Raw genomic sequence first — 17,506 nt, 5'->3', positions numbered from 1 at the left:
CTATATATATATATATATATATATATATATATATATATCCATACCATACATACATATATATCACACACACACACACACACACACACACACACACACACACTAGAGGCCCAGTGCATGAAATTTGTGCACAGGTAGGGTCACTAGGCCTGGCCGGCGATCAGGGCCAACCAGGGCCTTCCTTCATTCCACGTTGCCCCCTGGTGGTTAGCGCATGTCATAGCGAGCAGTCGAACTCCTGGTTGGTCGAACTCCCGAGGGGACAATTTGCATATTAGCCTTTTATTATATAGGAAGATGTGTCTTTGGTTAATCTCTTCCTGTCCTCCCCCCTCTCATTTCCTCCCCCATGAAATCTGTCAGTCTATTCCCTGAATCCATGCCTCTGGACCTATTTTGTTTGTCAATTTATTTTGTTCTTTAGATTCCACATATAAGTGAGATCATGTGATATTTGTCTTTCTCTGACTGTCTTATTTTGCTTAGCATAATAATCTCCAGGTCCATCCATGCTGTCACAAAGCATAAGAGATCTTTCTTTTTTACAGCTGCCTAGTATTCCATTGTATAAATGTCACAGCGTTTTTTTATCCATTCATCTACTGATGGGCACTTGGGCTGTTTCCAGGTCTTATCTGTTGTAAATAACGCTGTTCTGAACATAGGAGTGCATATATTCTTTCTGATTGGTATTTTTGGATTCTTAGGATATATTCCCAGAAGTGGAATCACTGGGTCAAATGGCAGTTTCATTTTTAATTTCTGAGGAAACTCCATACTGTTTTCAATAGTGGCTGCACCAGTCTGCATTCCCACCAGCAGTGTGCTAGAATTCCCTTTTCTCCACATCCTCACCAACACTTGTTGAATGGTAGCCATTCTGGCAAGTGTGAGGGATACCTCATTGTAGTTTTTATTTGCATCTCTCTGATGATTTGTGACATTGAGCATGTTTTCATAGGTCTATTGGCCATTCATATGTCCTCTAAGAGAAGTGTCTATTCAGGTCCTTTGCCCTTTTTTTTAATTGGATTTTTTTGTCTTCCTTTTGTTGAGTTGTATGAGTTCTTCATATATTTTTGAAATTAACCTGTTATCAGATGTATCATTGGCAAATATGTTCTCCCATACAGTGGGTTTCCCTTTTCAATATTGATGCTGGTTTCTTTTTCTGTGCAGAAGCTTTTTCGTTTAATGAAATCCCATTTGTTTATTTTTCCTTTGTTCCTCTTACCCTGGGAGATGTATTGGTGAAAATTCTGCTAGAGATGTCTGATATTTTGCTGTCTATGTTTTCTTCTAGGATTTGATGGTTTTGTGATTTACATTTAAGTCTTTTATCCATTTTGAATTTATTCTTGTGTATAGTGTAAGTTGGAGGTCTAGTTTCATTTTTTGGCATGTACCTGTCCAATTTCCCAACACCACTTATTTATTCCATTTTATATTTTTGCCTCCTTTGTCAAATACTAATTGACTGTAATGGCATGGGTCAATTTCTGGGCTCTCTGTTCTGTTCCATTGATCTATATGCCTGTTCTTGCACCAGTACCAGGCTGTTTTGATTACACTGGCTTTGTAGTGTAGTTTGATATCCGGTATTGTGATGCCTCCAATTTTGTTCTTCTTTCTCAGGATTGCTGCGGCTATTTAGGGTCTTTTTTGGTTCCATATAAATTTTTGGAATTTTTGTTTTAGCTCTGTGAAATATGCCTTTGATATTTAATAGGAATTGTGTTGAATCTATTGATTGCTTTGGGTATTATGGACATTTTAATGATGTTAATGCTTCCAATCCATGGACATGGTATATGTTTCCACTTGTTTGTATCTTCCTCTATTTGTTTTTTCAGTGTCCTAGTTTTCCGAGTATAGGTCTTTTACTTCCTTGGTTAAGTTTATTCCTAGGTATCTTTTTCTTTGTTGTTATTGTTGCAATGGTAAATGGGATTTTTTTTTCTTTTTTTAGTTTCTTTTTCTGAGAGTTCATTATGAGGCAGTATTTTAGTGCTAGGTGACCTACAGGGGGCTGTGAAATCTAAAGCAAATTAATCAATATCTCTGAGCCTCATCAGTAAAATGGCATGGTTGCAAGGACTAATGTAAAACATCTGACATAGTTTTCTCCTCGTACTTGTTCCTATGCATACAGATTTTTCATGCAGTATAACCATACTGCTGGTAAAATTTTCAACTGGTAAAATTTTCAAGTCTTACTTTTACTTGATCTATTTCCATAATGTAAAAATCCTATATAATAAAGAGGTAATATGCAAATTGACTGTCACACCCTTGCACAAGATGGCCGCCCCCATGTGGTCACAAGATGGCTGGCAGGGGAGGGCAGTTGGGGGGACCAGGCCTGCAGGGGAGGACAGTTGTGGGTGACCAGGCCTGCAGGGGAGGGCAGTTGGGGGAGGCCAGGCCTGCAGGGGAGGGCAGTTGGGGGAGGCCAGGCCTGCAGGGGAGGGCAGTAGGGGGAGACCAGGCCTGCTGGGGAGGGCAGTTGGGGGGGACCAGGCCTGCAGGGGAGGGCAGTTGGGGGCAATCGGGCCAGCAGGGGAGCAGTTAGGCGTTGATCAGGCTGGCAGGAGAGTGGTTAGGGGGTGATCAGGCTGGCAGGTAGAAGCAGTTAAGGGCAATCAGGCAGGCGGACAGGCGAGTGGTTGGGAGCCAGCAGTCCCAGATTGTGAGAGGGCAGTCGGACATCCACCGAGGGGTCCCAGATTGGAAAGGGTACTGGTTGGGCTGAGGGACACCCCCCAATAGTACATGAATTTCATGCACCGTGCCTCTAGTTTTTTATAGTTACTGTTTTGAAAATATTGAAGTATTAAAAAGTAATAGACCCATGACATTCTACCACTAAATATACTGTGTGTACTGCATGATGTCCAGTATGTAAATAATATGGGCAATAAACTTATTTCTGCTTCTCTCAAGAAATAAAGTTTTTAAAAACCTTACTTCTTGAGATAACTAAAACCAAAACCAAGAAGAAACCACAGAGCTGAGTTGAGTTGGGGAATGGGCCCATAATAGGATTACTGGTTGAGTGGTACACTCTCATACACCAGCCTGAAATTGCAGCTCACAATATAGAGATTTGTATGTCATGGACTTTGGGGTTACACAATAATTGTCAAAACCACGTATCTTAAATTTGAGAATATCAAGGATATGTTGTCCTTTACCTAGTAACAACTTCAGTATACATGGGCATTTTAAATTTTGTTTCCTAATTTTTTTTTCATTGTAAAATTATGCTGCTGAAGTTATATTCATACATTGTTTTTTCTTTCTCTAGTGGTATTTCTTTAGGATAAATCTTTTAAAATAGAATCATTCTATTAAAGGGCACAAACCTTTAATGGCACTTGATGTAATTGCCAACTTATAAAAATATTCTATAGATTTACACTGTCTTCAGTTCAGTAGATTAAGCTGTCTATAACTAGAGTTTTTTATTTAAAGTGTTTAAATTGATTGAACAGGTGAAATATTTTAATTTGTATTTCTTTAGCTACGAGTAAATGTAAACATTTAATTTTCATACATTTGTGGTAGTTCCTCTTGATTATTTATTCACTTATTTTTTTCATATTTAACTTAATGGGATCACTTAACAATTCAGTTTCTTTTCATGGCTGTGGCTAAATTAGATTTTAATCTAATATTATTCTGCCTTTTTTTTCTTTTAGCTGCAGTAATAAACCGGTTCACGAGGCGTGCCTCAGGTAAGTCTGACTGAATTATGGATTGTGCTTACTAATGGTGACATTTTTCAAATGATTGCAGTGTTGGAGAAGGTATGAAAAGAATAGTTGCTATAGAGCAGTGATTTTCAACCAGTGTGCCGCAAGAATTTTAAAACATGCAATACCTGACTATTTAGTCAGGGGCACTGAGCCCTTTTCCCTTAGATGGTCAAATTTAAAAAATGACAGCAGCCAACACAACAAAGCCATCCAGTGTGAATGAATCAAAATTATACCTATTTTTTGGTCAGATTGGAAAAAAATATTTAGTTTCTCTGTGCCATGAGTTGAAAAAGGTTGGAAATTGCTGCTATAGCCTGGCTGGTGTATCTCAGGAGGTCACAGTTCGATTCCAGCCAGGGCACATGCCTGGGTTGCAGGCTCGATTCCCATTGTGGCACGTGCAGGAGGCAGCTGATCAGTGATTCTCTCTCATCATTGATGTTTCCATCTCTCTCTCTCTCTCCCTTTCCCTTCCTCTCTGAAATCAATAAAAATATATTTAAAAAAGAAAATTACTGCTATAAAGTAGTATTTTATTTGTCTGTCATTTGCCCAGAAAAACATAACCTGTGATATATGCAATAACTAGGAAATAATTGGAAATATTCTCCGATTGGCTAAACTTAAAATCGTACTGTGCACTGAGGTTAATGTACCTTTTTAAATGGAGACTCTCACCCTAATTTGTTTATTCCTGCTCTTGATCAGTTATTATCTGCATGGTTATCTGATTGAGGAGACACAGTTTATAAGCAGTGATTTCGAAGATTGGGTAAAGGACACTACAAATAGTGTTTGATGATAGTTTTTAATAAAGGACAGAAAAACTTAAAATGCAGTTACCATAAGAACTTGTCATCATGGGCCATTTAGAATCAGAGCAAATTGCTTTACATTTGTTAATGCCCCTGTGGTTATTGCTGACTTAAAGATACCACAGTAACCTAATGCATATTCACAGTGATAGACCTTTGCATGAATGAGTGCTTAAATTAGGTTCACTACCTACACTGGTAGGGAGTACAGGATACAGTTGAGAGAGCATTTATATCCAAAATGAAAAGGAAATATTCTACTTTTGCTCTTTTTAAACCCATTTCTACTCTTAGTGATTACTTCTTATCTGTATGTATATCTTTTTAAATACACAGAAGTCATACACAATCTATTTTAGAATTTGTATGTAATTAACATTGAAAGTTTAGGGTTTAATTTTTCTTTACGCTTATTGTAGGTTTTCTGTTTTGGAAGGTCATTCTTTTTGGTGGAAAAAATAGAAATATACCACTTATTGTTGTAATTATGAAAAATTAGCTGTGGTGGTAGATGTAGTCTCCCAATAAAACTCTGAGATTAAAACTAAGGAAACAGCAATCTTGTTTCATTGTTCATCTAGTATGCCATATGGGAAAGACTCTACCTAGCCTGTGAAGTTACACACACTTGAGTTCAAACCATCCATTTACTCTGTGAATTTGCATGTACATTCTTTACCTCATTGAGTTTTACTTTCTTATTTTCATTCTTTCAGTTTGGGGTCATACCAGCTACAATCATACATGTTGTGATGGTTAAGTTAGATGGTTTTTATAAAGCAGTATGTGTAGGCTCTCAAGTTTGTTAGTGGTTCTTCTCTAGAACATTGTTTAAAGCAAAAGAAAATAGTAAAACCCTCAGCGCTGTGCCTTAGCCTGTTATTTAAAAAGCTTTAAAGAGTTATAACACTATTTGATAGTCATTCTTTAATATAGGCATCTCTTTTTATTGTTTGTACTTTATCATTTTTAAGAATATTATAATGATTTTCCTCTATGGTTTTCCCTCTCCCCCTCCCCCAAATTAAAAAAAAATGTCTAGAAGTGTCCCATTAATCTTGAAACAATGCCTTGCAGCATGAGGTCACACCTCTCTCTGAATTTTTTTTAACCCCAGGGTTTTATTTTGAAAAAAAGTCGTTTATAGGGAAGTATAAAGAATAAGTCAGTGATCACCTTTATCTAGATTTCCCAGTTGTTAATATTTTGCCACATTTGCACACTCTTTTCCTTCTTTCCTTACACATGCACGTACCCACACTTTTGGTTTTTTTAACTGAACCTTTTAGGAATCCTAAGTCCTTCATGGATATCTCCTAAGAACAAGTTATATTCTTCTACATAATATAACACAAGGACTTTAATCTTGATAAATGATATTAACATATATAGTCTAGAGTTCCATTTTCTCAGTTGTTTTGATATGTCCTCTCTCCCTCTCTTTTTTTTAATCTGAACAATGAAGATTTAATTAAAAAAATAAAATAAAATGTACAATTCAGTGGTTTTTATTATACTCAGAGTTGTACAATCTAACAATTACCACTATCTAATTTTAGGATCTTTCCCTTTTCTTTCTCTTTCTTTTTAAAAAGACATGCTCAGCCCTAGCTGGTTTGGCTCAGTGGATAGAGCCTGGACCTGCAGATGGAAAGGTCTAAGGTAGCGGTTCTCAACCTGTGGGTCGAACGACCCTTTCACAGGGGTCGCCTAAGACCATTGGAAAACACATATATAATGACATATTGCTTTTGTGATTAATCACTATGCTTTAATTATGTTCAATTGGTAACAATGAAATTGGGGGTCACCGCAACATGAGGAACTGTATTAAAGGGTCGTGGCATTAGGAAGGTTGAGAACCACTGGTCTAAGGTTTATTTCTACCTCAATGGCTGGCTCCTACCCAGCCTGGCCCTGGTCCGGGCTTGGACAGGAGGCAAACAACTGATGTGTTTCTCTCACATGGATTATTTCTGTCTTTCCCTCTCTCCCCCACTCTCTCTAAACATCAATGGGGAAATATCCTCGGGTGAGGATTTAAAAAACAAACAAAGGTGGGTAACCTGGTCAGAAGGTGAAATCTTCAAAGTGCATGCAAGCTGCTCCTCCCAGGGGGTCTGGACTGAATGTTCTAGAGCATCTCCGGGAAAGCCTCCAGGGATGGTGCCTCCACATTCTGGAAGGTGTCCTGGACTCTGCCGTACAGGAAGAATTCTTTGTCCTTCAGGAAGATGAACCCGAAGTGGTTCTCATCGAACAGGACGAAGACTCCAGGGCAGCGCCTGGTGTAGGGGAAGCCATGTCTGGTAACAGTAACAGTGTCCACACCATAGAAACACATCCTGCAGGTTCGAGGGCGGTTCTGGATTTATTGAGAATACGCCCACAGGCAGAACAAACGGGACAGGCTGCTCCTCCGAAGCTGCAGCCCCGGACTCCCTGCCGCTGTGCTGGGCAGGGCTCTGCCAGCCATGGCCCTCGCTTTTTTTCTTTCTTTTTTTTTTTTCTTCCCTGATCACCTGCTCATCAATCTCCTGGACCACGCGGGAGAGCTCGTTGAAGTTGCGGAAGATCTCGCCATCTCCTAGCTGGATGCAGCGCATGAGGAGGATCTCTAACGTCTCCATGGAGGCTCCCATGATTTTCGTGACCCTGGCATACTTCCCATGGAAGCTGAGCATGGCAGTCTTTACTATTAAGCCCTCGTATTCGACTTGGAAGAGGCCTGGCCTGATGAGGTCGTCCGGGTGGCGTGGCGGGAGGTAGAGGCGGCGGTAGGTCACCAGCACCCGCCCCCATGCTTCCCTAAGCAGCGTTGGTAAATCCGTTCGGTGGTCTGTATTCTTGCACTGGGTGATGAACCTGTCCTTCCGAATCTGCATGTCGCAGTTGTGGGGCCTGCTGTGGAGACCTTCCATGCACTCCCCCGTGGCTGATTTCCCCTCCGTCAGGCTAATTCTAAACGAGGGCTTGAATTGCGTTGGGCTATCCACATGAGTGTTAAGGGGAGGCCTGCACATCCAACCAGTAATGCATAAGCCGTCCACCACTACTTTCAGCAGTGTTCCATAGCTATTATCTAGCTGCCACAATCCCAAAAAATGTGTCTGTACGGGTGGAACAGCTTCGTATAGACTTCTCGATAAGACATTCCAATCATCTCCAGGTTCTGCAAGGTTTCATGAACGCCATACTCCTCCCGGCAGCGCCGTCTCCAGATGCTGTCCATGTGCAGGATGTGGTGGAATTTGGTGCAGGCCTGGGCCAGGCTGGGCAGGTCGGTGCCGGGAAGCGAGGCGAAGATCTCCACCAGCATCTCCACTGGCAGGTCCTGCAGCGAGCAGTGCAGGGGCGGCGGGGGTGGCATGGGGCTCGCGATTCCTCCACTCCCTGCACAGCACCGAGCTGCCTCAACTTGCTTTTCTGCGGGGGCCTGCTTGCCATCGGCTGCTGCCGTCTCAGCTGGGCGCTGGTGCTTCTGACGACACCGACATCCCCATGAAGAGCCCACACCGCAGAGTCAAGCGCACTCCTCCATGCCTCCAGGTGTAATAGCCACGACAGCATGCCTCTCTTTTTTTATATGTTCAAGCTCATTCAAGGCTTTTATGTTGCAACTCTGCGTTTCTTATCTTTCATAAATTGACTCCCTGAAATATTTGCAATCTGCTCTTTTAGAGTTCTGAAGGTCATCCCTCACAGTGAAACAGTTCAGGTATCGCCTGTTAGGAATTCTTAGATTGCGTGGGCACAGCCACTGTCGGGTCATTACGCCCCATTGCTGTTCATGAAATCTTTGTATTGACATTTAGTGTTGCTTTCATGAACTAGTGTTGAGCATTACTTGCTCTAATACATAATTACTTCTTATAATAGGAGTGAAAATCTAATTCCAAATTATGAATTTGCTGATTTTCTCTTCTCATGTGGATAATTAACCACATCTAGATTTTTAACCATAACATGAGCATTGAATTGTACAGTATATTTTTAGCAGAGCTAAAATTTTATGTTTTTTCCTAAACGAGAATTTAGAATAATTCAGAGGTGAAATTAAGTTTTTAAGTCTCACAACCCACTGTGTAAAATGATATATTAAAAATTCCATGAAATCACCCCAAACAGAAAATTATTAGTTTCAAAGAAAGTGGTGAAATAGCAGAAGTTCAGATCTTGTCTTGAATCTGATTCAGGGAACATATGCTTCCTTTTGTTTTGAAAATATTTTGTAGCCATGGTGTTCATTGTTCTAACTCTGGAGTTATTTGATGAAATATTTAGCCCCCCAATGATTTTTCCAGGGATCATTCTCCAGTTGTCAAACTATTTTCCTGATATGACTGTATTGACATTTATATTAAATGGGCATTTTTGAAATGAAAATCTTTGAAGTTTATTTCAAACTTGGTAATCACCAACACTAGGTGGATAATGCACATTGGGAGAATACTTCTTTAATTTATTGATTCATTCAGCAAACATTTACTGAGTCCCTACTGTGTGCCAGATACAGTGGTAGGGATGCAAGAAGAGTCAGATATAGCCCTTGGGAAGTTCATAGTCTAGCAGGGAAGTGGACTGTGACTCAGGGTGGTAAATACCACAATATACACAAAGAGAAAAGGAGAAAACATACAGTTCTTTCAGGGTGTGGCTCACAGGTGCCATTTGAGCTGATCTTTAAATTAAGGTTCATAACATGGGTTTGAATAGGAAAGTAAGGGGAACATTTGTGTTTTATTACTAATAACTAGCTATTTTATTGTAAACAGTCTGTTTTCATAGAACTGCTCTGCACTCTCCTCTGCCATCAAGCACCTGTGGCATGGAGTAAGCAGATGCCCATGGCCATGGCCAGCAGGGGCTTAAGGCCAGGAGCTACTTCTGCCTTGAACTTACCGTTGTTTTAAAATCTGAGTGTCTTGCCCTAGCCAGTTTTGCTCAGTGGGTGGAAGGTTGGACTGCAGACTCAAGGGTCCCAGGTTCAATTCTGGTCAAGGGCACATGCCCAGGTTGCGGGCTCAATCCCCAGTAGGGGGCATGCAGGAGGCAGCCAATCAATGATTCTCTCTCATCATTGATGTTTCTCTCTCTCTCTCTCTCTCTCTCTCTCTCTCTCCTCTCTCTTTCTCTCTCTCTCTCTCTCTCTCTCTTTCTCTCTCTCTCTCCCCCCTTCCTCTTTGAAATCAATAAAAATACATTTTAAAAATAAAAATAAAATAAAATGTAAGTATCTCTTACCAGAGTTGGCAGTCTGGGCTCTGGGTTTAGATTGACCTGGGTTGGAGTACTGCCTCTGCTACTCACATATCCCATGTCCACTTATTAAAAGTGTGTGTGTGTGTGTGTGTGTGTGTGTGTGTATCGCACGTGCACACTCTAGGGTGTATGCAGCCTTAGTCACCTTTCTGACACTCCATTTCTTCATGTAGAAAAAGGGGATAGTACTTATCTCACAAGATTATTGTAGTGTTTGAACAGTAGATAATCCATGAAAAATGCTTAACACAGTATTATCTCCAGTTTGGTTTCACAGTATCAGCCTGTTCTCCAAATGTGTCTCTTGGATGGACAGGGGCTTCCAGGGTCTTAGACTGGATGTTGAAGTGGGTCAGCAATAGCTTGTGGATGGCAAAGATGGACCTGAAGGATTTGTTAAAAAGATGATACCCAGGGTGAGGCTGAAATCAAGACTCAGACAGTTCATCCGAGGCAACAGGATGAAACCAGAGGTGCCAGCACTGGGCCTGGGAGGTGAGAGGAGAGAGGAGAGGGGGACCTAGAGAGGTTCTCTGAGATGCCCAACCACAGTCTCTGGGGATCTTTGTCCAGGCTTCTCCTTCAGATGGAGTGCAAGTAGCTCTAACCACTCCATGCACCTGTTACCTGTCTGTGCCCAGGCTGATACTAAAATGGATTCTCCCCTGTGAATAGGTACAGATAAAACCAAATGGACACTCATCCCTTTCCTCTTCCCTCTCTTTCTTCCTCTTCTAGCAGTGGTCATTTACTGCCACTTTTTAAGGACACTATGTTCTAGCAGGCCTTAGCCTGCTGTAGGAATTAGATGCCAGTGGAATCTATGGGAAGTGTTGAGTCTGGTTCTTTTTTGTTAGGCCCAGGAATGCTGATAAACTATCTTAAGGCCAGTGAGAAATTCAATTATCTCTTGAATTGAACTATATTTTCTACAGAGTTCTCTTCAAGTCCTCTAGGGAAGAGAGGGAGGAATGCAATAGTAAAAACATGATAACAGTTCAGGGCAAGGCAGGGTAGGGTGTCTCCTGCTCCTGTGTCCACAGATTCTTCACACCAGCAGATTCAGGGGGATTTAGAAAGTGACATGGGATGCCTGTGTAGCTCCCTTAGCCCCTTGTGTGTCCTGGTTACTGGCACTGCCTATAAAACAGACACGAGTAGCTAGGATGGACATTGAAACTTATCATAACCACTAGAGGCCCGGTGCACAAATTCGTGCACCAGTGGGGCCTCTCGGCCTGGCCTGCAGGATCGGGCCGAAACTGGCTCTCCAACATCCCCGAGGGGTCCTGGGTCCTGGATTTCGAGAAGGTGCAGGCCAAACCCAGGGACCCTACCAGTGCACGATCGGGGCAGGAGAGTTCCAGGGTGTGTCTGGCCCATCTCGCTCAGTCCCAATCGGCCGGACCCCAGCAACAAGCTAACCTACCAGTTGGAGCATCTGCTTCCTGGTGGTCAGTGCACGTCATAGTGAGCAGTTGAGTGGTGGCCTTAGCATATTATTAGCATATTACACTTTGATTGGAAGACCGGATGGTCGGACAGTTAGCATATTAGGCGTTTATAATATAGGGTTCTCTAATTATGATCAGAGTTTAGGTCGCTGCTCCATAAATTTTCTGTGTGAAGGGCCAGTTTTCCCCCCTGTTGCTGACCAGTACTTTTGTAAAATGTAGTAAAATGGCCGTGGCAGAATCAAATAGCTAGAATAATTCCTAACACTTGCATGCTCTGTACTGGTACTTATCTCATCATGGGCCATTGTGGTTTGGGCGACATGACCTTGGTATGCTCTGTCTGAGATATGAAAGTTCTCATAAAAAGCTTTTATAAGGGAAAATCACTCATTTATCTGAAAGAACTGCTTAGGAAAAAAACCCAACAAAAAACCTTACCCCTTCGGCATTTTGTGAGGACAGATGGCAGTGTGTACATGCCCCACAGTGTGGTGCAAGGGTGGAAAGCAGCAACTCTGCTCCAGGCCCATGGTTCCCAGATTGTTACTGCTGCTGCCTGGCACGTGCCTGTTCCTGTTGGGAACCTTCCACGAACTGCGCTTGTGTAGCCTTGCTGCCGTTCCCACACGGCCCCAAGCAGGCTCCTTCCCCCTCAGCATTCTTTCTTTCTTTCCGGATGCCATCTGTATAGAGAGTACATCCTCCTGCTGCTGTTACTATTGCGCATCATTTGATACTGCAGTTTGTTCGTGTGTCTCTTTTCCTCTACTGAACTGTGAACATCATGACAAATATCTACATTTGTCAAAGAAAAACACAGAAGTGAGAGTGCTGGAAGGATGGGGAGATTTGGCCAGACGTGTGTAATGAGGTTTAAGGTTCCTGAAGTAAGGACCAGCCGTGTATGTAGTTACAGAGTGAGACTGCTAGAGCAGATGAAGTGTTTTATTGGCGTCAAGGAAGCAAACACAGTTTGAGGTTGGGATTGGACATTGAAGTCTTCTGTGACGGTGGCAAAATTGAGGAGGGAAATAATTGAGTCAGGTACCAATCAGGAGGGGTGCCTGAACGCTCTGAATCTCAGAGGAGCACAGGTGTTTGCACAGGAGGACCGAGTAGTGGTCTGGATGCCAGTGTGAGGAGCCATGAGGGTCCCTCATTACCTTTTGGACCCCACTGTGCGCAGGGAGTGGGTCTTTCTAAGAGAAGTGGTGTTCTTGGAAAAGAACCAGGTTCCAGCTAAGGCAGAGAAATACCGGAAATGTTTCATAAAAGCACTGGAGGGTGTGGGGAAAGTATTGGGAAGGGGAGTAGTAATGTACATGAGGAATCCATAGGTCAGCAATTCAACCAGAAGGGCATGGTTCGATTCCCGGTCAGGGCACATGCCCGGGTTGTGGGCTCGATCCCTGGTCAGGGGGGCATGCAGGAGGCAGCTGATCAGTGATTCCATCATCACTGATGTTTCTATCTCTCTCTCCCTCTCTTTACCTCTCTGAAATCAATAAAAATATATTTTTGAAAAGAAGAAAAAAATGATATTCTCATTTGATTATACTTACTAATATCTACATTTGTTCCATTAGAAACATTTTTAATATTTAGTAACTTAGTGTAATATGATAATTAGACTTTATTGTACCATAGTGAATTCTTGATAGAAACCATATCTATTAATTAAATTATTAACATATACACTTAATAACCTTGGCCCTGTATCTAGTCTGTCAGTGGATTAATGTTGACTTTTACTTACTTTCTGTTTCTATTGTCACTCTACCCATTACCATACACAGAGATTGCTGTAGTGACACTAAGTGGCTTCTCTTGCTTTAGTCTTCCTTTTTTCTGACTCATCTAGTAAATCTGTCATAATATTCTACATACGACATGTATTATGTATATATGTGTGTGTGTATATTATGTGTGTATATATATAGTTGTTGTTATTCTTTACCCGGGGATATTTTTTCATTGATTTTTAGGGGGAGGGGAGAGACACAGAGAGAGAAACATTGATGTGAACGAGAGACATCAATTGGTTGCCTCCTGCACGAGCCCTGGGGCTGTAACTGAGGTACATGTCCTTGATCAGAATTAAACCCGAGATCCTTCAGTCATGTCTATATATTTTAAATCAGTATTCAACTTGAGACCCTTAAGAACCTAGACTCAGTTACTGGCAAAAGTAGGTCTGCAGTTGTGAGTATGGGAAACACAGAATTAATTCTTGTATTGTTATTTATTAATTATTGTATTATTCCATAAGAACAACTGTAAACCTACTTTTACCCTGTTTTCTATTACCCCTAACAAAGTCCTTGTCATCCAACCAAGCTGTGGCTACCTACTGTATTCTGAACATTCTTTAATTTTTGTTGTTGTTGTTGTTGTTGTTAATCCTCACCTGAGGATATTTTTCCATTGATTTTTAGGGAGAGTGGAAAAGAGAGGGAAAGACAGAGAGAAACATTGATGTGAGAGAAACACATCGATTGGTTGCCTCCTGCATGAGTCCCAACCAGGGCCTGGGCTGGGGAGGAGCCTGCAACCAAGGTACGTGCCCTTTACCGGAATTGAACCGGGGACCCTTTGGTCCACAGGCCAATGCTCTATCCCAGGGGTCCTCAAACTTTTTAAACAGGGGGCCAGTTCACTGTCCCTCAGACCGTTGGAGGGCCGGACTATAGTTTAAAAAAAAAACTATGAACAAATTCCTATGCATACTGCACATATCTTATTTTGAAGTAAAAAAACAAAACGGGGACAAATACAATATTTGTATTTGCATGTGGCCCGCGGGCCATAGTTTGAGGACCCCTGCTCTATCCACTGAGCAAAACCGGTTAGGGCTAAACATTCTTTAATTTCAAATATATCATGTAATAGAGCAAAGTACTATTATTACCCCCATTTTATAGACAAAACTGAGGGACAGAGAAGTTAAATAACTGGTCCAAGGTCCCTCAGCTTGTCAAAGTTTGGTTCCTCTAGATGTGGGCTTTTTGCACAGCCTTTCTTTGGGGCTGAAGTCTTACTCAGATGTCATCTTGAATGAATATCTGTGGAGTGATTCAGTTCTTCAGTGAATGACACATGATACCTACTATTTACTAGTACATGGGGGAGAATGCCTCTCCCAAGAACTCATGTTTCAGCCAAGATCTGGGAATAAGTGGGTGGCAGGATTTTGGGTGGCGGGGGGGACACTCCAGGGGATTCTATGTGCAAAGGCCTGGTGCTTACTCTCATTCATGGGCAAGTATGAATGTGTGTGTATTCTACTTCATCATTTTGTGTTTGAGCTTATGCCACAAATATCAATCTATTTTTTAAGGTTTATTCCTCATGTGATTCCTATACAACTGTATTTATTTAAACACAACACTTCAATGAGGTAGTTCATAATAGCCACACTTTACATATGAAAAAAATTGGGATTCATAATGCTTAGTAATGTACAAAGGTCACGCAGTTAATAAGTGGCAGGAAAAAAATGGCAGAGCTGAGATATGCCTCACTCTATCTGAATCCTGTGCTCTTTCCCCACACGTATATCAGTCACTCTCTATTTAACCACAGATAATAATTTATACTACTGCCTGAACAGATAAATTAATCTCCTTAAGCAGCTTGTAAGTTAGCAGAGTGCAGAGACCCTATTTAGTACTTAGTACTTGCATCTGTCATAACACCAAGCACAGCTTTACAAATAGTAAGAGTTGTTTCCATGTGTTGGTTTCACTAAAACTGGAGGCATTTTGCATATGATAAAATAAAATTTTATTAGTTTACAAACGAGTTGTTTGCAGGGTGCCTGTGTCATTTTCATAAAAACAGAAAAAGCTATTTTTTTTAAAAAATACCAGTCAGTAGTTCTGAAATCCATGGAGCATAAAAACTAAATTGAAGACCTAAGCTCATGATTATTTGTTCTGCAAGATAGCAAAATTTGGTGGCAGAGAATACTTTCAATTTTGTTGCCTACCTTTATCATTTACATTCCCTGGTATCATAGATGAACAATTGTGGGTACTCTTGTCAGAACCACACAGGATCCCTGAATTATATATCATCCACTTTTGTTGTTAGAATTTCATTGAATAGTCCCTAGAGTTTGCACTTATTATTTTGCAAATACCGCTTCCTTGTCAATGACTGCTCTGTGGTTTTATTCTTAGTTATTTTTGGTAACTGGGTGAAACCTTTATTATATTGTTTTCCTTTTGGTCCTGATCTTTTTGAACAAGTGTTGCCCTTAATTTCTGATGTCTCCTTCCTTGTGAGCTACTGAAACACACATTGAATTTAATGTAGTGAAATGAAAAATGTATGGAAATGTTGGGTGTGGAGGGCAGGGATGCAGCTGGGCTTGGGCTTTGAAACACTGTTAGGGATCTCTTGCCTCTACTTCTCTCTCTTGTTGTGGGCTGCTTTCTCCAGATGGTGGGGGATATGGCCACCACAGCTCCACACTTTACAGTAGCCACCAGAACAAGACGGACCTGCCATTCCCTTCCAGGCAAACCCCCATAATCTCCGGAAATCCAGTCATCTGGAGGGACCTGGAAGTTGTCTGCTTTGCCCATCTGGAGTCTGCTGTGACACAGGGCTCAGAAACCCGACCTCCCCTGGCACTAATTTTAATTGACCCGTTTGGATGATTGGAGTCATGTCTGCGAGCTGATGCTTAGATTAGATCAGCTGCCCTGAAGAAGCCCTGTCTTTCTTTGTGGAAGGTAGCTTCTGTGCTGGCCACTGAGTTTCCTTTCCAGCCTACGGGGGCCGCTGCAGTGTCCTCAGCACGTTGTCAAACCGGAGACAGCTGACAAGCCCTGTGCGCGTGCATGAGGGAAACTCGGGTGACTTGTTTTACCACCTGCCTGTACCACTGCAGGTGACTCATTTGGATGTGTCTTTTCCTATTGAGGAAAAATAACTATTTTATGGTAGAATAATGCTTCACACACAGAATGACAATAAATACCAGACAAATGTTGCTTCTCTTCAACAGAATGAAACAGTTATCTTGCATATCAATTCATCTAGCTACTAAAGGAAAAAGCCCCAAAGGAAAAATGATACTTTACATTCATCCCACAAATTTTTCAAAGAGATAAAGTGGAAGATGAAAGGTCACTGTAATTTTCTTCCTACTTCAGAACATTAAGAGCAGCCAGCTGCCCAGCCAGTGTTGCTCAGTGGTTGAACATCGACCTATGAACCAGGAAGTCATGGTTCGAATTCCCGGTCAGGGCATGTACCTGGGTTTCAGGCTCGATCCCCAGTAGGGGGTGTGCAGGAGGCAGCTGATCAATGATTTATCATTGATGTTTCTTTCTCTGTCTCCCTCGTCCTTCCTCTCTGAAATCAATAATAAATACATATATATTTAAAAAAAAAGCAGCCAACCATCTGGTTCTCTCATACTATGCAAAATTACTGCATTTTAAAATCAGATTGGGTGTTTTTTTCTCTAGACTTACAATTGTTTTTAATTTGTGAAAACTTTTTTTGTACAAAACTGTTTGTTTTAGGAATGCTTATTCTCTGATAACTGTAAAAGAGATGGCTATATATCTGGTACTATCACTTCTGTTAAATTAAAAAAGATCTGTCATTAACTCACTATTTGCAAGACTGTTCTGTGCATCCTGTGAGATTGCTAAAGATGAGAAAGGTGTGGCTTATGCCCAAGTCCCTGGAACAGCTGGCAGTGCCCAGGACTGTCCCAACAGACAGTTAGTTGTAGGACAGCACCGCAGAGTTGGGTCATGGTCAGTGCCACCCCCTCTGGTTCCACTGCACACATTCTACAGAGAGCCTCAGTGCAAAGGAGCAGAGAGACATCCCACTCAGCGAGCTTGTGCCCTCAGTGGGTGAGGCGGAGATGTGCCGCTACCATTCCTGCTGGCTCGCTCTCAGTGCCGCATGCCCCTCAGAGTGTGAGCACTTCTCGGGTTTAAAGGTATCCATTTTCCACGCATGTGGCTTCTAAATGTAAGCCAGCATCTAGTGCTCACAGTAGAAAAATCAGTCATTCTTAATGCTGGAGGGAAAAACCATTGTCGTGGACTTACTGTGGGGCCTGAGGACCATGTTGAGCAACGGCTTCCAATGAGATTTTCAAGAATAGCATTGACTATTGGAGATTTTTGCCTCCTATGTTGCATTTAGAATTTACCCCCACATAATATGTGATTGCACTGAAGTA

The 17,506-nt window shown here is 41.7% G+C and overlaps 1 protein-coding gene across 1 annotated transcript in view; it reads left to right on the top strand.

Annotated features, from left to right (window-relative positions):
• PRKAR2B (protein kinase cAMP-dependent type II regulatory subunit beta) overlaps window positions 1–17,506 on the top strand; it is an 80,264-nt gene that overhangs the window by 28,671 nt on the left and 34,087 nt on the right. The window contains exon 2 of the mRNA XM_006085447.2: window positions 3,699–3,734. Coding sequence (XP_006085509.2) covers window positions 3,699–3,734 — 36 coding nt within the window. The remainder of the gene's footprint in view (window positions 1–3,698; window positions 3,735–17,506) is intronic.

This window comes from Myotis lucifugus, unplaced genomic scaffold (assembly GCF_000147115.1).
Source record: "Myotis lucifugus unplaced genomic scaffold, Myoluc2.0 scaffold_18, whole genome shotgun sequence".
Lineage (NCBI taxonomy): Eukaryota > Metazoa > Chordata > Mammalia > Chiroptera > Vespertilionidae > Myotis > Myotis lucifugus.
This window is presented reverse-complemented; position numbering and strand designations above follow the sequence as displayed.